The 24,204-nt window shown below is 46.5% G+C and overlaps 1 protein-coding gene across 4 annotated transcripts in view; it reads right to left on the minus strand.

Moving 5' to 3' along the window:
- Positions 1-1,418: 1,418 nt before the first annotated feature.
- FBXW11 (F-box and WD repeat domain containing 11) overlaps positions 1,419-24,204 on the minus strand; it is a 58,878-nt gene continuing 36,092 nt past the window's right edge. For all 4 annotated transcript variants that reach the window (XM_084215927.1, XM_084215926.1, XM_084215924.1 and 1 more), the window contains 10 exons: positions 22,141-22,327; positions 19,448-19,538; positions 12,025-12,162; positions 11,389-11,507; positions 10,602-10,851; positions 9,495-9,613; positions 8,870-8,980; positions 8,264-8,342; positions 6,657-6,845; positions 1,419-3,710 (listed from right to left, as the gene is read on the minus strand). In XM_084215927.1, coding sequence (XP_084072053.1) covers positions 6,684-6,845; positions 8,264-8,342; positions 8,870-8,980; positions 9,495-9,613; positions 10,602-10,851; positions 11,389-11,507; positions 12,025-12,162; positions 19,448-19,538; positions 22,141-22,327 — 1,256 coding nt within the window. In that variant the 3' untranslated portion in view covers positions 1,419-3,710; positions 6,657-6,683. The remainder of the gene's footprint in view (positions 3,711-6,656; positions 6,846-8,263; positions 8,343-8,869; positions 8,981-9,494; positions 9,614-10,601; positions 10,852-11,388; positions 11,508-12,024; positions 12,163-19,447; positions 19,539-22,140; positions 22,328-24,204) is intronic.

Below are 24,204 nucleotides of genomic sequence, written 5' to 3' on the forward strand. Positions count from 1 at the left end.
CCAGGACACAGGGAATGGCTCCCAGTGCCAGGGGACAGGGCTGGATGGGAGATTGGGAATGAGGAATTGTTCCCTGGCAGGGTGGGCAGGCCCTGGCACAGGGTGCCCAGAGCAGCTGGGGCTGCCCCTGGATCCCTGGCAGTGCCCAAGGCCAGGCTGGATGGAGATTTCCCCTCTGGAATTGTGCTGCTTTAGCCCCATCCACAGGCAGTTTGGGAAGGGCTTGGCAGGAGATGCTGAGCCTGAGTGAGACCCCAGTGCCTGTGGGGGTCCCTGGAGTCCAGGGCTGCCCTCCTTGCCCACCCTCCCAGGGCACTGCCCAGCCCCACGGGCACTCCATGCTCAGGGCAGAGTGTGGGGAGAGTCCAAAGGGGCTTCCAATCCCCCCAGGATGGGTGGGAGCACCCAGGGGAGCAGGGCCTCCACAACCTCTCTGGGAAGGTCTCTGGTGGGAATTACAGCCAGCCCTTAAAGGCTGCAAGGGAAAACTCACAAAACAACCAAACCCAAAGGCCACCCAGGTGAGCTGGAATGTTAAAGCATGACCTCAAGGTTTACACTGCAGATCCATCCCAGAGCTTTTGTGGCTTATTTGGATAATGATATCCAGCAAGGCCTTCGGAACCCTGTCACGAGCTCGGCCAGGCTGGGCTTCCACAGAGCACTCCTGGCACCAGAGGGGATTGGACTCACTCAGCTCCAGGGGCAGCCTCAGCCTGACAGCAGCAACGCTGCTTCCAACTCCTATCCAGAGTCAGGAGTGGGGCAAGGAGAACAAGAAGTCTGCACTGGAGTCATTCCTGAGGCCTGGATTTGCCAATGCTGAGCCAGAACTGCTCATATTTATAGCAGAGTTTCTGGCACCTCCAAAACCTTTTCAGGTCAGTGTCTCCCAGAGACACCCACCAAACCCAGCACTGAAGAAGTCACTGCACAGCAGCTAAGGAAAGTCCAAGGCAAAGCTTTTCCTGAGTCAGAGCCCTGGAAGACTCTGCACAGCTCAAGGCATGGAGGTTGCTTCCACAAGCCAGGAGATGGGTAGTGTTTTAAAAATTTCTATCTGCATTCTTGGCAGAGTAAGAAAAATTCCTTGTGATGTTCCTGCAGAGGCAGCGGGGTTCAGACCTCTGCGATGGGTGAATGAGCTCAGCACCAGGTCTCACTGCTCCTCCCAGTTTGTCCTGAAGAAAGGGAAGGGTGGAACAGCAGCTGCCACCCCCTGTGCCAGAGCAGGAGCCGGGCTGTGGCAGATGGGTTTGGGCTCCACATGCCCTGTGCCTTCCACAGGGCATTTATTGGGCAGGGACCCCCCCAGCCAGGCTGCTCCAACCCATCCTTAATTCACACCCAAACTCTGCACTCATCCATTCATGTGACAAATTAAGTTCAAACTTTTTTTTATTAAGCACATTCCACAGTACAAAGCTTTAGATCATGAACAATATCTGTACAATTTAACAGTTTCAAGAAGCTGTTCATACACCAACTTTCCAAACAGATAATTGGCAAACATAATTACAAGTTAGAATTAGACTATCCCAGTGCTTTGAAACATTAATATCGCAGTAATGTACAGTTGCTCAATTATGGTTAGCAAAACAAAGTCCAGAGTGCAGCCAGGATCACTACCATGAATCCCAGGAGTCGAGTTCCTTGGGTGCCAATCACAAAAGTCCACTGCTATGTTACACAAAGCACAAAGAAGTTTAGACTGCATGTCCAAATACCATTATCTCCCAAGGAAAAACAGGAATTTAAATCTTACACATGCATTTTTAAAAAAAGGACTCCGCTCTTCAGAAACAAAGAACCTTTTTCTTCAGGGCTGCAACAGATCTTTTTTAAACAGTTTAATATTAAAGCTATTAGATGAGAAGGGTAAAGTAAGACACTTGCACGAACTACTGTCAAGCTTACCAAAAAGTGACCTTATGGACGCTCAGGAGCGAGTTTGCTCTTCTGGACTTCATCACATTCGCTCATCTGGATGAATAAATAGCTGGAGTACCAGGGGGAGGGTGGGGAAGGGAGCCCCTGCAGTGACCCCTGCGAGGGGCTGGGCTGGTGACACCTCGAGCTCCCCCGCTGTCCCTCGGCACCGCCCGCCCCGGGACTGCACAGGGAAAGGCAACAACCCCACAGAGCCAAGAGCTGCTGCCAGCACAGAACAGCACAGACAGACAGATGGGGATGGCAGCACAGCCCGTGCCAGCCGAGCCCTCCCGCACAGCCGGGACCGCGCCGGCCCCGCTCGCGGCACAGAGACAGCAACTCCACTTTGCAGTGCCCCATGGCTCCTCCTGGCCCCAGGACAACGCAGCGGGTTTGTGTGACCACACAGGCGACAGGGGACACTGTGAGAACTGAAGAAGCAGCTATGGAGGCTCCCTAACAAAAGCACGGAGGAGCCAGGACACGCAGCGATCCTCCTGGGACACCAGCACAGAACTGGCACAGGAAGCAGAGCGGTGACTGGAACGAGCTCCTCTCACCGTCACGAAGTGTCACAAATCAAACATAAATAATGGAACTTTGGCCCATGGTATCTTCTCCACTGAGCAGCCAAACTAATGCTACCGAGGACATCAGCAGGGGCTGTGAGGCCCCACTGGTGTCAGAGACACACAGCTGCAAATCCCGCGGCACAAAAATATAAGATACAGAACATAAATTAAACAGTTTTTAATTTTTAAAAAGTTTAGAAATTACATTTTAAAATATGTAGTTCCCATTAAAAAAAACCCAAAAAATAACCAAAACAAAAACCAAAACAAAAACAAAACCCCAACTAATGAATACTGAAAACCTCCTTTTGCAGAGACAGTGTCTAGGTAATCATGTCACCACCAGTGCCAGGGGTCGGACATCCTGCTGCCAAGTGCCACCACGCTGAGTGTTAGTGTGTAGTGTCAGGACACCCCGAGGCTGGCACCAGAGGCTCTGCTGTATGTACAAGGTATCTACATGCTTACACAGTATCCGAGATGAGGGAAGCACACAGGGAAGGAGGGGGACTACAGCAAACATCAGGAAGCGCAGGACGGCGAGTACAGAGCACAGGGCAAAGGAAAAGACAGTGCTATACAACTAGTTCAGATAACCTAGCCTGAATTACAAGGAATCTTTAATTTAAAAGAAATTATTGGTGCAGAAACAAGTAAACTGTAATCCAAAAATATTACTGAGCAACTCAGAAATATTTCTAAGAGTCCAACGTACACCTATGGAACAAAACGGGCTCTGAACCTGCCATGGGGAACGCCTAAAGGACAGTGGTGACTGGAAAGCAAAGCTCTGTACATTCTGGGCATGTGTTTGGCACCCAAATTTCACTGGAGAATGTTTTTTCTTTTCCTTTAAAGTCAGACAAAAGTGCAAAGCAATATAAATTAGGCCAAGTCCTTTCTTGACTTCTGATTTATATCTGAAAAACAAGCCATCAGAGTTCAGTTTCTACGGACAATTTACATGTGAAGCTTTGGATTTCTCACAGCAGGGAAGGATAGGCTTCTGAAACTCATCTACTCCAAGTCAGTGAATTTGTAGCAAATTCAAAGACGACCACTGAGAGCAGGAAAGATTAAGAAATTTAGATATAGAATTGTGCTGCTTTGCATCTACACAGCATCTAGAACCAATTCTGACTTTAGCTGTCAATCATCTTCAGGCATGTAGTAGCCAAAAATCCAGTAGTTCAAGACTGTGGAACCCTGAAAAAGACAAAAGACAAGTGAACTGAGAGGAGGCACAGAGCAAGCTGCATCCCCAGGTGCTTGGGCCCACAGCATCCTTTGCATCCAGGCTAAGAGGGGAAGGGCAGAGCACATGCAGGACAGCCAGGGTTAATGGCCAGGAACTCCCCAGTGCAGCCCCCAGGGCTCTGGGCTGGGCTCTGAGCCCCACTGCAGCAAGAGCCAGGCTCTGCATGGCTCTGGTCCCTGGCAGTGACCCACAGGCAGATTCCTCTCACAAAGACACAGTCCCACCCTGGTGGGCACAGCCAGGGACCCTCCAGCTCAGGTCCCTGAACCCAACCCAAAACAGCCAGGGGATTGTTCTTTCTTCCTCACTCTGCAGAGGAAGAGCTCTGCAGAGGAGGCAAGTTCAGCTGCTTTAATACATGAGCAGCTTTTAGGAAAACAGACAAAACCCTTAAATACTTGGATAATCCCATTTCCAGCCTGATGGCTCTGTTATCAGCTTGGAGACAGTGTAAGGTCTGAGTGCAATTAAATCTGAACTTTGATTTTACCTGCCACTTCCCAAAAGCATCTTTAATGGACTAGGGAGAACTTCCCCCTTCTGATATGACATTCCCATGAAAGGTTAAAACTTCCTTAGGCACTTACTCTTGACTTCCCTTCCCTCAGCCCAAGGCCTAATGCTTAATACCAGAATATTAGACTATCATATGGTAACAATTTTTATCATGTTACAATAAACAACAGGAATTCAACAGAAAGCAATAAAACTCTCACAGCCAACTGCCAGGACTGTCAAAATTGATCCACTTTGAAGAGCCTCACATTGCAAAGCCTGTAAAAACGTGTGCAGGGCTGCTTCAAAACTCGCAAGACTGTGATGTTTGAAAGCTTATAAAACTGTTTCATTAAATGTCATGATGAAATATTAGCTGTTTGACCATAATTTTATGTAGATTTAGGGGTTTTGGATTCTGCAGTCAGACAAACCTGTCAAAAAGTGACATCACAGCATCTCTGCAGTAGAGGAAATAGCTGTTAAGGCACTGTCATTACCAACAACAGGACTTGGGGGCTGTGTGGTCCCAGCTGTGCCTCCTGGGCTAGGCAGACCGAGCTGTGCTCAACTGCCAAGCGTGCAGGTGTGAGCAGCAGAACCCCTGGCAAACCCCAGAGATGGAGCCGTGTGTGCCACGTGGCCAAATGACACCAGCACGGTGCTGCTCAAGAAATGAAGGAATTTTATACAACTCCTCATTTCTTGACCTGAGGGAGCAGCTGGAGCTGGGCCAGGGCAGGGCCAGACTGGATTTTGGGAGAAGTTTCTTCCCCCAGAGGGTGCTGGCACTGCCCAGGCTGCCCAGGGAATGGGCACAGCCCCGAGGCTGCCAGAGCTCCAGGACACCAGGGATGCACAGGGGGATTGCTGGGGGTCTGGGCAGGGCCAGGGGATGGACTGATGATCCTGTGGGTCCCTTCTAGTTCAGGTTAGTCCATGATTCTGTGTTTCTTTTGTGCTTAAGACAGCCTATATATGGCTTTTAAAGACCCATGCTCAAGCTGTAATTTAAAAACAGATTTTGTCCATCTCAAATTATCATTTTTAGTTAACAGAAGCAAGCACTGAGGCAGGACTGGAAGGCAGATGGAGACTGTTTATAAAATGCAGCTTTTCCAGGTGCCCTTGTCCTGCCTCAAGCAGGATGAGGCACTCCATGAGTTTCACTAAGCTACCCCTGAAGCAGGGTTCTTAAAACCTGCTGTGAAGGGAAGGTTTAGCTGGGATTCTGCACATGGCCCATGTTCACAGCATTACAGCTCTTCCTTATTCCAGAGCCTGAGTACAGGAATGCTGAGAGGCAGCTCAGCCTGGCAATGGCCAACTGCTGGCTCAGACCCTGCAAAGCAGTGTGCCAACAGATCCCAGTGTCAGATCCAGAGAGGAGCCTGCCCTGGCGCTTTTAGAAGGAGTTTGGTGGCAGGGAAGGCAGCTAACCCTTCCTGAGGTGAAAGAAAACTCATCTTTTAGCAGGAGCACCTCAAAGTGTGTCTCCCCAATGGAAGGGATTTCCCAGCCAGCCAGAGGTCCTGCAGGAGTGCAAAAAACTGAGGAATACATTGCCACAGCAGGGACAAATGTATCCACAGAGAGATCATGAAAATCCCTTCTTACAGGAAGGCTTTCCACACCATGTTTAAACAAAGTACTCATTATCTACTTCAAATAAAGTAAATAAATCCTTCCTGTTGGGGCAATGTTGCTCCCAGCCTTCTTGCGGTGGTGTCTCCATTCCTGGGAAGCACTGGCAGAGGCTGCTGTGCTTTGGAAGGCAGTGCCTGTGTTTCCAAGCCCCAGCACTCACAGGTAGGTGTAGTTTGAAGTGCAGTTGTTGGCAGAGAGAAGACTCCACACTCCCAGCAAAGGGCTTTGAGCACTGACTGCAGTGACTGGGAAAGGGAACCAAACTCCAGCAAGTTCTGGGCTCTGTTTCAGACAGCTCTGAGCTGTGCTGGTGAGCTCTGAGAACTCTCCCTGCCACTTGTGCTCCTTCACAGAGCTGCTGTTCCTGCCCCAGGCTCAGATCCCTGCACTGCTCCTTGCAGAGCTCCCCACTGCCAGCAGGGACATGGAGAGCTCCCAGCAGCTCCCACTTCATGGGACAGCTGGAATGTCTGAGCCATACACCAAGGCTCCTCAATTCCCAGCAATGCTGTGAATACATGACAGCTCTCTCCAACATGCCTGAACACCCAATTATAACCATGAGGGTTTACAGAAGGGAGAAGCCAACAAGACGTGCTGGAGCATGTCCACACAAAGACTAGATAGGGAAAGAAGTGGCATAAAAAGGTTTTGCTTTCTTAAGGAAAACCTCAGCTTGTTTGACTAAGCAAGCTGCAGGCAGAGGGAACGTTTCAGACATTTCTCAGCCCCAGCCAATGAGGCAGCCTTACCTTCTGAGGGCAGTAAAGTGCAGACTGTTATCTGGAGATGTAGGTGTATGTTCTAGATGGAGAGCGGGTCTCGTTCTGGGCACTCGGTGGCACATTTAAGAAATCCCAAATCAGAATTGTATCATCATGGGAACTACTAATGATCTGAAATTCATCAAACTGGAGCCTAAAGACACGTCCTGAATGTTCCTGTGGGCAAGAGGCAAGCAGTCAGCAAGGCAAGAGGGAAACATGGCAGTGCACTGGTATCACACAGGGATCTGGACACACAAGGCATGTCAAACTCTGCCATGCTGACTAAAAAACCTTCATAATTATACACAGATAGAAGAAAAGCTGCTTTTGTACGTAAACTCTCTACAGAAAATGGCTCCCAAATCCAATGCTGTACCCTGAACCTCCTTCAGTGGGCCCAGCCCAGCCACAGGCTGAGATTATTCCAGACAGAAGCTGCCTGTCCACCAAAGAGCAGCAATTTTGGCCCCTGGATGGCACTGATGCTCTGCCAGGGCTCCTTCTCCTGCAGAATTCTCTGCTGACTCTGTTTTTGTGCAGCCCATCACAGCTCCACCCTGCTGAGAGGATCCTCACACTCACACAACAGCAGCCAGGAATTCAAACTCTGCCATAAGAAGGGGAGCACACGCTCCAGCAGCTCTTCCAACAAATCTCAAAGTGGCACAAGAAGCCCAGAAAAGGCTCTCCCTCTTTTAGTCCAGCTTATCCACGTTCATTACATTTAAAGTGAGGACTCTGCCTTTATTGGAGAACTAACCCAAGCCAGCAGAGTGATCATAAACTCCAACCTGAGCTACAGAATACCCACAGAACATAGAAACCAAGAACTTTGTCACTAAAACTAAATAAAAGAATAGTTAAATCTCATCTCTATACCAAGACTAGTGAAGAGAAAGAAAAAGGAGAAGTGTTTCCAGCCACATAAGCACTTCTCCAGGGGTTGGAAAGGCCAAGAACATGCATCAGCTACAGTCAAGGACTCTGAGTTGCTATGGGCTTGTCAAACTGACTCCTGAAGTAAAGTTACACACACATTTGGGTGGAAAGAACAAGGAATTCATTCCCCCATCTATTTTTAATTAAGTCTGCTGTCATAAGCCAAAGCCCTCATTACAAAGAAAAATATACCTTAAGCAACTTAAGCCTTAAATGTGACTGTCCTCTGAAGGGCTGAGAGCTCCTCTGGCAATCTGCTGGACTCAGCCTCCTTCCCCCTTCCCAGCTCTTCCTTCCAAAGTGAAGGGTTAGGAAAAACGTTTGGCAAAGGCTCAAAAGATTCTTGCCCCTTTTTTAATAGGAGGAAATTTAAAAGCAGCCCTACAGTGATATTAGGGAAACACCAATAACCAGAGTGATCTGATACAGTATCATGATGATTTCTTTTTCTTTTAAGAGTATCTGAGAATCTTAAACCAGAAAAAATTGATCTTTCATTTAAGGTCAAATGCAAATCATTCAGGATATGATAATAAATTTTTCTTCATTCTTAAGCACTCTAGACTTCATAAACCATCCTGACATTCCCACCTATCCCACAATAATGCACTGAAACACCCCTGACTACTCCAAATTAATTAATTTTTACTTACCACTAACGTACGCAAGCATAACGTACTTGCTGGGGCACGAGGGTCAAGAGCAGCTTGCAAGTCCCAAACTTTAATTTTCCTAAAAGTAAGAGAAGAAAGACATTATGAAAATATAGAAAATAACATGCAAAGCCCTGGAAAGCTTGCCAGGCTTTCCCTACAGCTACTTCCTCAGGATCAAGCACGCTGTGAGCAATAGTAACGCTCAAGCTTGTAAAAGCCAGGTAGTTTTGAGTTTCTTTGCAGCAGCCATTCCAGTGATGGCTGTGACAGACAAGCTGACAATGCACACACAGACCCCTCTGCAATGTGGGAATGAAGCTGGGCCCACCAACCCCAGGCAGACACTGAGCTCAAATAAAAGGCTACAGCCAAATCCAGTTCCAGAATTGTTTTCAGTAACTTTCCAGGCAGAGAAAGAAATGGAGAATTTGGATATGGATGCAACTGCCATGAATCCACAATGCACTGCAGACACTGTCACAGAAGCACAGGCCAGAAGTGCTCTGGAGAGGAATCCTGCAATCAGCCCACAGAAATGGTCTGCAGACTCCTGAGAGCCCCACAAGAGAAAGGCTAAATTTTGGGAACTGCTTTCAGACCTACCCATCGTAGGCTCCACTAACAATCCTCTTGTTGTCGAACCTGATGCACCGAACCAGCTCTTCATGGCCTTCGAGTACTCTTAAGCAGGCACCACATTCAATGTCCCAGAGCCTGGGGAGAACACAGGAGAAAGGCTGATTCCCACACCCAGGGTTAAGCATCTACTGCCTGGTTTGCTGTGGGAGGTATGTCATTTGCCTAAAAAAGTGTCATTCAGAGCAGCTACAGTACACATATTAAAATTACTGTACTCATTCAGAATCACATGCAAGTAACGCTCAGATGTGTGTTATTCTGGGAAATTCCAACAGAGTTGTTTCTGTTCTCTGTAAGCCATTGATTAGAAGTTCAGAAAATAAGAAAACCAGGGAGCAATGATCTTCCCCATGTCTCCCAGCAGACGACAAGGCGATACAGCAGCAGATAAGAGGTTTTGTTCACTCTGAAACCTCAGCATCCCACTCTTTCACGGGGCTGTGAAATGTTTACTCCCACACTGAGGTAAGCCCCATTCATAAACCATCTGCTCCCATGGCAAGCCATGCCAAGGAATCAGAACTGAGGGAAATCCCGTTTTCAGGACAGAAGGCCCCGGATCCCAGGGCCAGCAGCCGGTGGCACCCACCTGATGGTGTTGTCCGAGGAGCCGCTGACCACGAGGCGGTCCCGGTACTGCAGGCAGGCGATGCCGCGCTTGTGCCCGTTCAGGGTCCGCACGAACTCGCACGTGCTGGTGCTCCACACCTGGGGACACGGGACAAACTCCCTGAGAGCTGAAGCAAACAGGGCTTCTGCACCACATGAGAAGCCACGAGGAATTCAAAGACAGAGGGGCCTGAGGCTCAGAGAGGAGTGAAAACCCACAGAGCATCTTCAGAGGCCAAGAGCAGGGCCCGGGCACCAGTGGGGACCCAGCAGGGACAGAGGCACAGACACTGCTATGGCACTGAGAAGAGCTGGGGGTTGTATCTAAAATATTTTCAGGTGGCAGAGAATGCTCCAAATGATTTCAAAACCTTGATTACACTTCATAAATTAAAAATAGTTTTTAAAACTGGAGTTAGCAAACAGAAAACCCTCACACTTTTTTACCAAAGAAATTATTAGGAAGCTCTTAGTTAGAGAAGGTCCAAATGGCCTTTAAGCTTGGTCTTAACCTTAAAGGATTCAATCAACTTTGCCCATTTTTAATGAACTGTAATTGAAATTGTAACACAGAGTATAAAGTGGCTCATTTCCCAACACAGAGTGCAGCAGGATCTCTGGCAGAGATTTGGACATGGAATTGCCAAGAACTTCTTGGCCCAGGCTAAGGCAGCTCTGGTTCACAGAGGGCAGGGTGGAAATGCCTTTGTTATATTAGTGCACTCTGGGTAACTCAAATCTTCTGGTATGTAACAGCCTTCAAATCCAGCCTCTGAATCCTTTAAACATGGCACAGCCTGGCTGAGCTGCTGGGAAGGCATGGTGAGGAAAGGCACTGCTGAGGAATTTCATCTCTGGACAGAACTGCCAAGTGAAATTAAAAATACCACTGGAAAAAGGCACAGGACGTACCACATTCAACAGAGCAACTGATCTCGAGACAAAGAGTTCAAACAGCACATGGGCTTTGCTTTTCCATGAAAATATTCCAGTGCAGTTGTGTGCCCAAAGTCACCAAGAGCCAGCAAGAGGACGCTGCTCACTGAGAGACACCAGAAAGGCCCTGGAGCAGAGCTCTGCCACTGACCTTGATGGTCCTGTCCCCCGAGGCTGACACGATGTACTTGTCGTCGAAGTCCACCACGTTGACGGCAGCGCGGTGTCCCACCAGCACGCGGCGCAGGGTGATGTCCGTGGGGGAGGCCATGTCCCACACGGCGATGGACCTGTCCTTGGAGCACGTCACCATCAGCCCGTTGCTGAACCTCAGATGGAGCACGGCCTCGTTGTGGTGGATCAGCGTGTTCAGAACTTCCCCTGTATTTACATCCCACACTCTGCGGGAGAGAGGAGCGTTATCCCAAGGGAAGTGATGGCTCTGCAGGGGGAGGACAGGCACAAGCCTGCCCCAGTCTCCATGGGAGAGCTCTGGCTGGCTAACCCCTGGCTGGGCTTGTGCAAGGGAGGAAGATAGCTGCAAGTGTCCTCACTGCCAGCAGAACTGCAAGTCAGGCAGTGCTCTATCTGTACTGAACGCCCTCTCAGTAAGAGTCACGACTGCAACATGCCAGAGGGCACTAAAAGAAACCCTAACTGAAGAAATTATTGCATAGTTGGCCATCGGGCACTCCAAAACTGCAGGATATGCCTTGAATCCCTCGGGTCATATTCTTTCAAAATCCCTAATGCTAAAAGAACAAAATAGATTTTGAAGAAAAATTATTTAATATGATCCTTTGCCAAGTATGAGTATCTTGCTTCTGGAATACAAATATCACGTTAATCTTAGGGATGTTTTCTGATATTTAGAGATCATTGAAAATATTCCCAGCCCTGAAACTCAAATTATTTTAGTACAAGAGCTTAACACTCACCTCACTGTAGAATCTGAAGATCCAGTTACAATAACTCTTTCATCATATTGCAGACAAAGAACTGAGCCAGTATGTCCCGTCAATACTTTCAAACATTCCAAGCTTGTTTTGTCCCAAATCTGTGAGAAACAAGGTCAGATCAACATCAAGAACATGGATCAAGACTTGAACGTTGTCACAGCTGCAAAGAAAGGAGGAAAACCAGACCCCAAGAGGGGTGAGCCCATCAGTGGGCCTTGTCCTTCCCTTTAGCTTTAGAAGTTTTAATGTAAGTTTTTGAGAGAAGAGTGAAAAATAACCAAGCACCATGAGGAGATCAAATCCTGTCCAGCCAAAGAAGTGCCAGGGAGGATGAGCATGGAAGCAAAGTCCTGGCAATGAAACAGCCACCGCCAAGGCCAGTGGCACACAGAGACCTCCCCCCTCCTGGGGGAACACTGATTTCAGGGCAACCTTTGTAGTTAATGGATGTGATCCCTGGCAGTGCCCCAGGCTTCCAGAGCAGAATGCAGGTGAGGGCTTTGCCAGGCTCACACATCCCACCCTCACCAGCCAGACACTGTCCCATGAAGCACAGGCAGCTTCCAGGGCAGAACCCCACTCACAGCCAGGGCAAGGACCAAGGGAAGTGCTCACCTTAATGGAGTTATCTCGTAGGCCACTGATGATCTTCTCATCATCATACTGTAAACAGTAGACCCCTTTGCTGTTCTCAGAGCGGCACTGGATCCTTTGCAAGTTGTGCCTCCCACACCTCCAGTTGGATTCTATAGTCTGACCAGAGGACAAAAACAGGAGTTGGGCCTCAGGCTGCAGCAGGACTGTCCCACACCCCCCAGCTTCCCATTTTTACACACACCATCCTTGAATCTGAAGGCCATAAAACAAATCTCTTCTCCTGCTCCCAACAGACACACAAACCACAATGAATTACGTTAGCGCTTCTGTCATTTGTCATGAAAAAAGCTGTGTTTATGGAGGAAATCATGGTCAACCAGCCTCAATGAGAATTACACAAGGAGCCATTAGAGAGATACATTCCAGAACCATTTCCCCCCACATTCATGTGACCAACCAACAAAAGCTGCAAAGATGAGACCAGGAGCTCACATGGTGCCTTGTCTAGCCTCACCTCGGTGACCAACATTACAGAACTGATGATCCCAAGATGTGGGTGAAGGGATTTCCTGGGTCCTCCCTTCCCCTACCCAGCCATATCACCCATTAATTGTACTTACACCTTGGAAAGATGTGTTGAGATATGAAACCCTCCCTTAAAGTACCTAAAATCCTGATAAAAATAAAGCTCAACAGGAACTACAAGGTTTCAAATAACTCAAACTTGCTTTCCTCCCCCCACTTGAAATCTGTGGAAGAGTAATTCTCAACATTTTCATTCTGAGAGGTACTTTTAAGGAGACAGACCTGACACGCCTTAAAAAGCTGCAAACTATTTCACAGCAGAACCAGCATGATTTTCAGGTCTTAATCAGATTTACTCCTTGTTGGAAAATCAATGCTGGAGTCAAAGAAATGTGGGGTTTTGGACAGGAAGATTCTAACACAACCATAAGAGAATGTGTGTCCAGAACTCCAGGCCAACACCTGCAGCACCTGGGCAGGCTGGGATGCTTTCATCAGAATAGGCCATCTGTTTAGCTATTTCCCTGGAATTCTCCCCAAATACTGCATGGAAACCTGGGGAGAAGCTGACAGATTGGCAGTTTGTTTGGAAAAGCGTATTTATTATGTAATCCTAACTTCCAAAGCAGTAGTAGGCACCTCTGCAGCTCCTCCAAGATTAAAACTGACTGAACCCTCAGTAAAGACAGAAATGGAGTACGACTGTGACATCCCAACTCGAGGAAAACATGTCTGCTTCAAGGGAAAACTGACTTTCCACTTTGTCTTCCACTTGTTTGCTGCTTAAATTGTCTCCCATTATGCAATTTGGAGAGAATTACACCCAGTGCTAATACAAACCTGATGTGGCCGAGGAATTTGTTTAAATCACAAATATGAAGAGACGCTCCTAGAGGAGCGGCTGACAGATCACTCAGCCCTCTCATTCCCTTCCAATTTGGTGGGGAAACCAACGAAATCAGGATAGTGAGGGTGTCAGTTTGGGATCAGCTCTCCTGGCCAGCCAGTGCCCTGCTGACTGGCACACTGGGAACTGGGCCCAAAGCTGGAACTGCTCGGGAGAGATCAGCCCAGCTCATCTCCTTGCTCAGCATGCAATGCAGGGTGGGAGGGGGGAGGGACAGGCAGTTCCCAAGCTTTATCCCAGCTGGGCTAGGAGGGCATGACTGCATCTCATCAACTCCTCTGACCCTCAGAAACAGGACAGGACTGCAGGCACCAACAGCAGGAACCAATATCATCATAGATCTGAAGGCAACAGATTTCAATATGCAATAGTAACACCGGAGGCACAGCAGATAAGGCACCAGAGATCCCAGTCAGCCAATTTAAACAGTATTAGAAACTATATATGTTCAGATACTCAGTTCTGAGCAGTCTTAAGGGAGAGCTTTCCCAAGGCCCTGTTCTTGGAAAGGCCTGCACTAAGCTTGCACCAAGCATGTGCCAGAGGAGCTGTGAAGGCTCTGTGAGCACTTCCACACTTCAGCTTGCTGTGCCAGGCACTCCCAGCAGCTCCAGAACACGCTGGGAACCCTCCAGATCAGAAATGCTGCTGGTCACAGCTTCCCAAACAGAGCAGCATGCAGTGCAAGTGTGCTCACCAGGCACTGGGGACACGAGCTGGATCAATTCTCACAGGTTCACTATAGGAAGCTACTTCAGCTGCTCCCCATAAGAAAATGCTGACTTCAGATAACGGAAATGAAAGTCTTGTGTACCTCTGTGAGGGCAGTAAGGCACATACAAGTGCACATTTCAGTTCTGTGAGGAGATGTCATTCCATACAGCCATTATGTGGTGTGGCTACTGTGGGAAAACAGTGCCTGGTTTTGGAGAACTTGTAAAATCCCCTCATGCTGCCTTAATTCTGGGATGCTGGGAAAGCAGCCATGACACACAGAATGTACAGCAGCACTTCCCTGGGCAGTGGAGTGAAACCAGATGTGCACATCTAGAGAAATAACATTTGGGATGACTGAACAGACTGAGTGGGTGGGCAACTGGAGGACCCTCTGAGAGGAACATGGTTAATGAAGAACTGGCAACCACATGAAAGCTTCTGCTACAGGGAATTTCTGGTCATTGCTCCATGGTGCAGGGAGCGAAAGTCTTCATCTGCACCCTCCAGCCAGGAGAGATCCTAACTGGATAAACAGAGCAGGGAGGACAGCAGGTATGAGGGTGAGGACCTCACTGTGTCTATGGCCTCTTACAAGCACCAGTGAGTCAGGGCTGAAGAGTCCCACAGTTTATTTGTGTATTTATGGTTCCAAACCAACACCAAGACATCCAAAAGCCACTACTGCATTTTCTATAGATGCCCTCAAAAATCTCTGCCTCTGAACTCGGGTTTCCCCAGTGAAAGGCAGAACAGTCTCTGAATTCACACCCACAGTTTCTCACACTCTCCTAAAAGCTCACCAGAGCAACAGCAGTGAGGAGCTCACAAATGCTGCACAACCAACAAAATCTGGACATACAAGGGAAAGACCTAGCATTTGCCACAGCAGGAGAGTCATTTGGCAGCTGAAGCAGTGCACAAATGGACTGAAAGAAAAAAAGGCATTTAGTGAGAAAAGTACAAACAGAAAATAGTCCAAGATGTAGAGGTGTAGCCAAGCCTTGACCATGCCAGAATACATTCACTGGTGCAAAAATGCACAGTGAAAAAAATGCAATTCATCTGCATTAACAGCTGGAACATTAACTATACATTGGAAGTGTTAAGGATAATCTACTAGAAGGAGGGGTTTTTTTACCATTGGATAATGTACACTGTGTTCAGCTCCTTGGCTAACAATTGCATTTTTATCCTTGTGAATGTTATTGCAGAGTAAGTGGGTTTATCTTAATCCTATAAACCAAGGAGTTTCTGTTCCCTCTGAATACACAATTCTCCTGCAGGACAAGTGGGGCAGGAAAGAGCAGAAGGAACATCCACATTTGTTACGTATGCAGGGATTTCTCCTGGCGCATTAGGCCATGAAAATCCAACCCTTTGGTCTTCTCATGCTTTCCTCAAAGGGAAAAAGGAAAATCCCTCCTGATCATGGCAGAGGGAAGGCACAAATAAATGAACTTGTGTCACCAGGGTAGGTGACGACTTAATAATTCATTCATGATCAAATAAAGAGGGTCTGATAAGCAAAGACCCCCAGGTCCCCTTCCAGGGCTGCTCTCCAGCTCTGTGTTCAAAAGCAGGAGTGCTGTGGGGCAAAGGGAGCCGAGGAGCCCAGCCAGGCCCAGCCCATGGCCATGGCCAGGGCAGCTGAAGGGGGAGTTCTGCCCTGCCCAGAGGAGAGAGCTGCAATCTGTGCCATGCACCACAAGAACTTGGTCCCTCCTGCTCCAAAGCCTCCCCTCTCCTTGGCCGGCTTTATTTTTAAGAAATGCTTTTTGGAAAGAGCCTGTGGAATAGAGATTTGAAAGGCTGGCTGAAAAAATTCTAGGCATCTAATGCTGACCAGATTCTCCCCACACATGCACATAAAATTTCTCCAGCATCATAATTAGAACAGTACTAAACAAATCCATTTCCCTCAGAAATTATACCCTGCAATCTTCATAAACAACCAAGTCCCAGTGCTGGCAGGGACTTAGGGCAAGAACTGACTTCTTTCCCTTTTCAAATTGTCCCAAGGCTTTAAAATTTCAGTTCCAGTCCTAAAACCTGAACTTTTCCAGAAATCAGAAGAACACAGAGTGTTTATCTGATGGCCTGGCACCACATCTTTGTAAAGTCTTTGACTAAACCACATTTTTATTTTCTTCCTAATTAGGTGGACCCAAGTCTCCATGGAAACAAACTGAGGGCACTCACCATGTGCCTCAAGATAAGGAGAACATTTATGAAATAAAGTCTTCTCAACTCATCACCAGAAATAGATACTTGTGCTAATCCTGAAGGGACAACACAATAGTTGGCCAAGCTTCACAAATAATATGGAAAGATTCCAGGGCCTTGGGGTTCTGGAGTGGGCAGGATGGAAGCTCCCAGGCTGGCTCTGTGCCCGAGGACAGGGCCCATGGGAACGGCCACCCCGCGCCAGCCGGGGCTCTCCACAAACAAGCTCTCACACCAAGTCTGGTTTTCTAGGATAAACCCCCAAACCAAAAAAGGTCTTCCCTTTAAAAAAAGCTCCTGAAGAACTCTGGCAGTTCAACATTTGACTTGGAGATGTTTGGAGGGACTGGACCACCTCTTGTGAAATGAAACCTAATAAAATATTTGGTTTCACAGTGGAGGTAGGGAATAACCATCTCTTTCCAAGAATTTGGTTTCTGACCTCTAAATGTCCTCTTATTTTCAAATCAAATGACTTCCAAAGTGACATTATGTTCCTAAAATGTGTTTGGCATGAAGTAAACAGACACTGGCACCACCACATTTCTGGAGAGGCAAGGGAAGCTCCTCTGCCAAACCCCTGCCTGTGCTACCTTCAGCTCCCACCACTCTGTGGTTGCATGAACTTTTGACCCACAATGCAAGTAGAGCCCAAGGGAAAGAATTCAAATTTGCTGTTTTATCATTCCTCCTTTTTCCTTACAATTGTTAATTCAGGTTTGGAATTATTTTTCAAATTCTGACAGTCAGAGAGCACATTCTGCTTTGAGCTTATCTCTGCCCACAACCCAATTTAGCACAAGCTGCAGTAAATTCTTAACTTTCAGCCTTGGAAACAATCTAGCAGGATTTGGTCATTCTTTCTGGTAAAATACCAAACGACAAGATTTTTGTGCTACATGAAATATATTTAACTGTATTAAAAAATCTCATCCTTTGGATTCGCTTTTAATAACAGGTATATAATTCTATAAATGCTAATATGGTTCCCTGAACTCTGACCCTCTGACAGAAACAGGAAGATCTTTCATTTAAATCCAGGCAAATATTTGAAGAAAAAACATTTGGGTATTCAGAGACAAAAAAATTCTTCATCACATCTAAGATGGAAGTCTCATTTAAGAGCTTCTACACATTGCTGTGAAAAATGGAAGAATGGAGAAAGTACAAAATTGTGGAAGAGCAACAAAAACAGGAAGAGGAGGAAAAAGTTAATTTTAAAGCTAGGTTTGATTGTTATTGGTACTCACTCTACATTTTAAACAGTATTGAAAGCTTCTTTTGACAGCCCTTTAGGGAAGCAATTTGTGAAAAGCACTTTAAAGGGTGATTGATTTGAAAAGTTCTAATAGACTTTTGAAAGTGGAAGAATTATTGGGCCCTTGACTATCAGCACAAACACCAACTCCACTCCAGGTCAGAGACCTGGCAAACTGGAATATTTCAGAGGGCTTGAGGGAATAGGCAAGCAGGGGAAAATCTGCTGTGGCAGAAACACTCATTGCTACAATACATTTTTAAATCCTACTCTTTTCCCATTCATAGCTATTCAAAGACTGACAATTTTTTATATTTATTATTGATATTGGGGATGAGAAAAGCACAAGGGGTTTGGGTTTTTCCTGCTGGCTTCATCTTAGCAAGAAGTATTCAATTCAGGAGCTTTGTTTCTGTGCACTGGAAAGCAAATCCACAGCAACTAAAGAATTAAAGCATTAAAGAATAGATTGGGATAATTCAAAAGCCCTCAGAACACCTTCAAGGAGTCCTTCCATCTCTAATAACAACAGTGCCTACACAAATGTTCCACTTATACAAATGAGTTTCAGAAGAATAACATTAAAACTGTCAGTTACAGTAATGCCAAACTGTTGTAGCGTTCTAGGCAAATGTTTTCATGCTGCTTTTTGCCCATTTTCTTTACAGAACTAGGCCAGGATTGTGCAGAAAGCAAGAAAATATCACACTAAAAGCTCTTAATCCCACAGGCTTCTTATCACTGCAGCATCACTCTCATTCCCTACAGGGAAATACATCTCCCCTCCCATAACTAAGCGGGTCATTCAGCTCACAGGTAAATATCAAGTTTGGTCCTATTTTGCCTAAGGTGTATTTTATGCTCAGTTCTTTAAATGTCTATAAATAATGTAGCAGGGTTTATGAAAACATATTTGGAAAATACATTATGGCTTCTAGCAGAACCATTTTACAGCTGGGTTCAGAGCTGAGGATAAATTTGTTTTCTGAGTGCCAGGAAGCACAAATTGCCATTTGCCATTCCACACAGTGATTCCATTAGTTCACATCTGTCTTCAACATCAAAACACATTTCCTCACTAATGAATTTCAGACCAATAACTTCCCATCCTGAAATAAATCCATGACAGTTTGTGGTGTAACTTCAGAGTTTTGTGGTGAGTACAGCAAACAGAGCAAAACACATTTTCTCCTGCTGGCAGAACACTGGGGTGATCGTGATTTATCAGAAATATTTCAAAACCACCAACCAAGGCAAGCCCAGCTCTGTAAATCTCAAAACAAGATAAGCAGAATTTTATATCTGAAGCTTCTTTACCACTGATGGCCCTGTGGGTTCATCACCATAGCACTGATGATTGTTCCCATCAAACCACTGCAGAGAGGAAAAATCCCCTATGAGGACCAAAGCTGTATTTGCAACAGTCAGCCACTGCTTTAGAAGTGATAAGTTACATTTTAAATAATTGCTGTTTAAGGCATCAACCTCAGATTACCTTCTAAGTGAGTGTATCACCAATATACTGAACATTCAGCAATACAGGGAATTATCTTGGAGTAGTGTGTCCTAAACCTGCTATTTTATTAAAATCCATAGTCTCTGAAAAGTTCCAAAACTCTTTAAATGCAAAAAGGATGGTGTTAACACCTAAACCAATGCACCTGCTGTGCCAGGGAGCTGTTGAGGGTGTTTTTTATATCCTCCCAAGAGCAGCAGTGACACAGATTCATTGCTCCAACATTCACCACCTCCAAAACCCCAAAATCAGCACCATTATCTGTCCTGCAGACAGGGTAGATCTGAACACCTACCTCTATATCCTGGATTATCTTTGGGTATAAGGACCTGTAAAACGAATTGGGGGGCCCATCTGTTGGTCTGTTTTTAAACAGGTACTGATCCCTAGAAAGAAGGAGAAACACAGTTTTCAATGTACCACAAAGAATGCAAACCTCACAGGCAAAGCCTGCCCAGAACAAACCCTCAGCATATAGTCTCAGAAATAGCTGAGAGAATTTTTTGTATCACTATTACAACCCTTGTGACTTTGCAATTTGACAAATATTTAGAATGTCCAAGGTTAAAAAGATAAGTGTTTTCCAGTTCTGATTTCCTGCTCCACAAGGTTTCATCCTTGTGCCATCCCCTTGCTCTGTACATGCCTTTGCTCAGGCACACCACTAGAGAGCACAGGGAAACAGGTTTCTGAGGCAGAACAGCTCTCCAGAAACTTGGGAAGAACAGGAAAATAAGGGTTTCTCTTTGAGAGGCTTCTGCAGCCCAAGCTGCTATTTTATACTTAAAAAAAAAAAAAACAACAAAAAACCAACAAACAAGCAAAAAAAACCCCAAAACCAAAGCAAACAAAAAAAGAAAAAGTCCAGTTGGAAATACGTCACTTGAGAAAAACCCTCCAAATGTGCTGGCACTGTTTTGTGTGAGCTGATGGAACTGGTAGTTGTCATGGTTTGACCCGGAAGAGAGTTTTTTTTTGGAAAGTTATGGTCAAACCAATCAGTGGCCAGATGTGAAATTGGCATTTGGTGTGGCCACTGAGGATTTGGGTACGCCTCCGAGAACACACTCAGTGGGTTAAAAAGCAGAGGATTTAGAGAAGACCTTCTCTCTTTGGAGTCCGGCCGGTGAGTTGCTCTGACCTCTCCCCTGCCCAGCTGCGTCTGGGCGGGGGAGGGGAGGCCATGCGGCCTGGGAAGGAAGGCCGGAGCCCCGGCAAGGTGCAGGGGTGGAGGAGTCCTGGGATGGTTTGGGCAGCCCCCCCTGGGAGAGAGAATGATAGAGACTGTGCAGGCTGGAAATTTGTTATCTTGTGCTGGGAGCACAGCCAGGAGGAGAAAGTGGGGGGGGCGAGGTGCCCAGCCGCCGGCAGACTGGGCCGAGCTTGTAACCTTTTTGAACCTTTGGAAGCTTTAAAAACACTGATCCTCCCCAGCTGAGGAGTGAGAGGGGAAAGAGGATGGGAAAGAAGAAGAAGTTTGATTAGGTGAAGGAATGCTTGCAGATGAGAGTGCCCTAGGTGGAGGAGATGAGTGGAGTGGCTTTGGCTGGACTTTTCTCTTACACAGCCACGGGCGAAACCAAGTTCTTCTGATAATACAGAGACTGCTCCTTGGGGGAGGCGGTTGGCTGGAAGCCAGGAGTGACAAGGCCGCGAGGAGAAGCGGAGAGAACAGAGACTGAGGGGGAGGGTGTGGTGGAGCCCTCTGCCTCCAGGGAAGGATCTCTGTTCCTGAGAGCCCCAGGCCCCAGGGGAAATAATATGGGGGGGACAGGTGTCCCAAATGGTGAGAGGCGGCCACTTCTTGGAACTGGGCAAAGCATTCTTAAAAGGACCTAAGGAGCAGTTTGGATCCATGGACAGTGGTGAGAGCGCTGGACATGGAAGGAAGATGGCCACCACTGCAGATTTTCTTCGGGCGGCTGCAGTGTGTGACATGGAAGCACTGGAGACTTTACAGTGTTTTCCTGGGGAGGCCCATGGTGTGAGAGGAAGACTCCTCTCTCCTGATGAACTGGGGAGAGTGTGTGTGAAGGAGGGTATTGGACTGAGAATTGATGTGTTAGAGGGGATTTGTTTGTTGGAGAGGTGGGGGGAGGAGAAGTGTTTTTGAAGATGTTCTATTGTGGATTGTTGTGTGTAGTTTTTTTTCCTTTTCCCTTTTGTGTCTATGTAGATTAATAAAATGTTGTTTTTTTTTTTCCCTCCATTCCCAAGTTGGAGCCTGTTTTGTTCTGTTCCTGGGTCGCATCTCACGGTGACCATTTTGGAAAGTCCACCTTTCATGGGGGGCGCTGGCACTGTGCCAGGGGCAACCCATGACAGTAGTTCTCCTTGCAATACAGAAATTCCAAATTTGCACAGACTCAAGGAAAAAAAAAATGGTGTCAGACATGGGAGCACAAAAGGACAGGGACAAAGGCAAGGCAGAAAGGGGAGCTGACAGCTTTGGCCTGCAGCCCCAGCAGAGATCAGGAGCTCAGCAATACCTATTTCCTGTAAAGCTCCTTTTGGGCAGAGCTCATGGGAGGATGTGTGCAGGAGGCTGTGCAGCAGCAGGGGAGCTCAGGTGCTGCTGTCATTTTATGAAAAATCTCTTCGCCAGGATTTTTTCTCCCGAGACTCTGAGAAGCCTCAGAAAAGAAATGTAAACAATAATTATCTGATTGCTTGGAATGTGGTTTGGAGGTTGCTTACCAACAGGTGCATCTTGGATTGGCTCCATGTGAATTGTTTTAACTCAATGACTAATCCCAGTCCAGCTGTGTCGGGCTCTCTGAGTCTGTCACGGGTTTTTATTATCACTCTTTTCTAGCCTTCTGATGTCTCCTTTCTTTCTTTAGTATAGTTTTAGTGTATCATTTTCTTTTAATATAATACAATATCATAAAATAATTAATTCTAAGAACTAAGAGTCAATTCTCATCTCTCACCTCGTCCTGGGACTCACAACACCACAACAATTAATAACCAGGCTCGGGCACTTACCAGCCCCTCCTCTCCGAGAGCCCCTTCCAGAGCGGGTCCGTGCGTACCATCCTCTCAATGAGCTTCTTCCACAGCATCCCCTCTGAGATGACTCTCTGCCACTCCTTACACACCAGCTCTGCTGCACACAGGGATCTGGCATCGAGATAGGAAAGGATGTTTTCTGCTATGTGATCTAAGCCTTGCTCTACAAAGAAATGAAGAGCAGTCAGTGAGTGCACAGAAACAACCAAACCAGCTTTGCAAGACACTGAGAATGCAGAGCTCCGGGGCACGGCAGCAATGTGAGAACACTGCCATTGGTAGGGGCACCACCTACAGGTGAGTGCACACAGAGACACCAAAATATCTCCAAGGTTTTGTCTTTCCTGCCTGTTGGACCATCCTTCTGCCCTGCAGGGAGAATCAGCACAACAGTGCAGCAAAAGCAGGATGGACAGGCCCAGGGAGGGGATTCTCCCCTGCCCTCTGCCCTCCTGAAATCCCACCTGGAGCAAGGATCACAGCTCTGGTGTCCCCAGCCCAAGGACATGGAACTGCTGGAGCAAGTCCAGAGGAGGCCTTGGACTGCTAGAGGGACTAGAGCAGCTTCCCTATGCAAGGGAGTGCTGGGAATGCTTAGCCTGGAGAAGGAAAGGTTGTATGGAGACCTCAGAGCCCTGCCAGTGTTGCAGAAAGGGCTACAGGAAAGTTCCTGTGCATCAGGAACTGCAAGGTCAGGACAGGGGGGAATAATGCCTTCCCTGCCAGAGGGCAGGGTTAGATGGGATATTGGAGACAAATTCTTCCCTGTGGAAAAGTCACTGCTAAGTCTGTTCCTTATTTCAAAGACCTGCAATTTTGCTTTCCACAAAACTCCCCTGAACCTGAGATGTTGAACAACTCAATTTTCATGAGTAACATAACCCTTTGGCCAAGCATGAAAAACATCTTTCAAACCAGGAGATGACGACCTTCTTAATTTTCCACTTTATCTCATGACAGCCCACTTTAGGCTTCAAATAGTCCTGACAAATCAAAGGAACTACTGTTATTTTTTTAGAGCATGAAGAAAGTATATTCATACAGTCCTCCACTGCACACTGAATTTCACATGGCCTTCATAAAAATGAACAGCAGCAGAAAGCAGAAACTAATACATGTGAGTCTTACTCATTTATTGATTTTTTTCTACATAATTTAGGTAACTATAACGTATGTCTAGTGGCCCTGTCCTTTGTGTCTGTGCTTTGGACCTGCTCCTATTATGCTAACTAGGGTAAATATTTCAGTTGACATCTCTTTTGGATGTAGCAATTTAAACCTGTGAACTTCTGCTAGGAGTAAAAATCTCAAGAACAGATTTGATGCCGGACAATACGCAGGACTAAGTTTAAGAGACATTAGGCCTGAAACAGCTGCATATCCCTATTTTACATTAAAAGACAGGGATTTGTTTTAGAAAATTTCTGAAATAGGTACCAAAGCCTTTTCATTTTCTGAAGTAAAATGAATTTGACATCTATTGGTAGACTTTTCAAAGGAAAATATGACACCCATCCCTTATGACTCTACAGAGTCTTTACAGTTTAACAGAAAATGGTGAAAAAGAGCTGTTGTTCATTAGAGGGAGCAGCTGAAGGTTTGGTTGAATTTCAATAATAAATTCAAACAATTAAAATTCACAGGGATTTCAAAGGTCCATGTGTAAATAACACTTTGTATGAAAATGAAACCCAAATGTGGGATGTCAACTCTCTAAATGTGATCAACATTAGATACAAAACAGTCCCACAGATCAGGAAACATGCCACAGTTACCACTCTGTCACTGAAAACAATTCCATCAACTCTTCTTCCATTTTTCCTACATCCTCACAGGTATAAAATTGGTCAGGACAGTGAGCAAAAACTACTCCTATTTACAACAAGAGAATTTGACTTCTTCAAGACAAGAGAAGCCATCTTTTAAAAAGGCATCATTGAATATCCTGAGTTGCAAGGGACCCACAAGGATCATCCAACTCCTGGCCCTCCACAGAATGACCCCAAAAATCCCCCCATGTGCCTGAGAGTGGTACTCCAG

This window comes from Fringilla coelebs (genome assembly GCF_963513975.1).
Source record: "Fringilla coelebs genome assembly, chromosome: 15".
Lineage (NCBI taxonomy): Eukaryota > Metazoa > Chordata > Aves > Passeriformes > Fringillidae > Fringilla > Fringilla coelebs.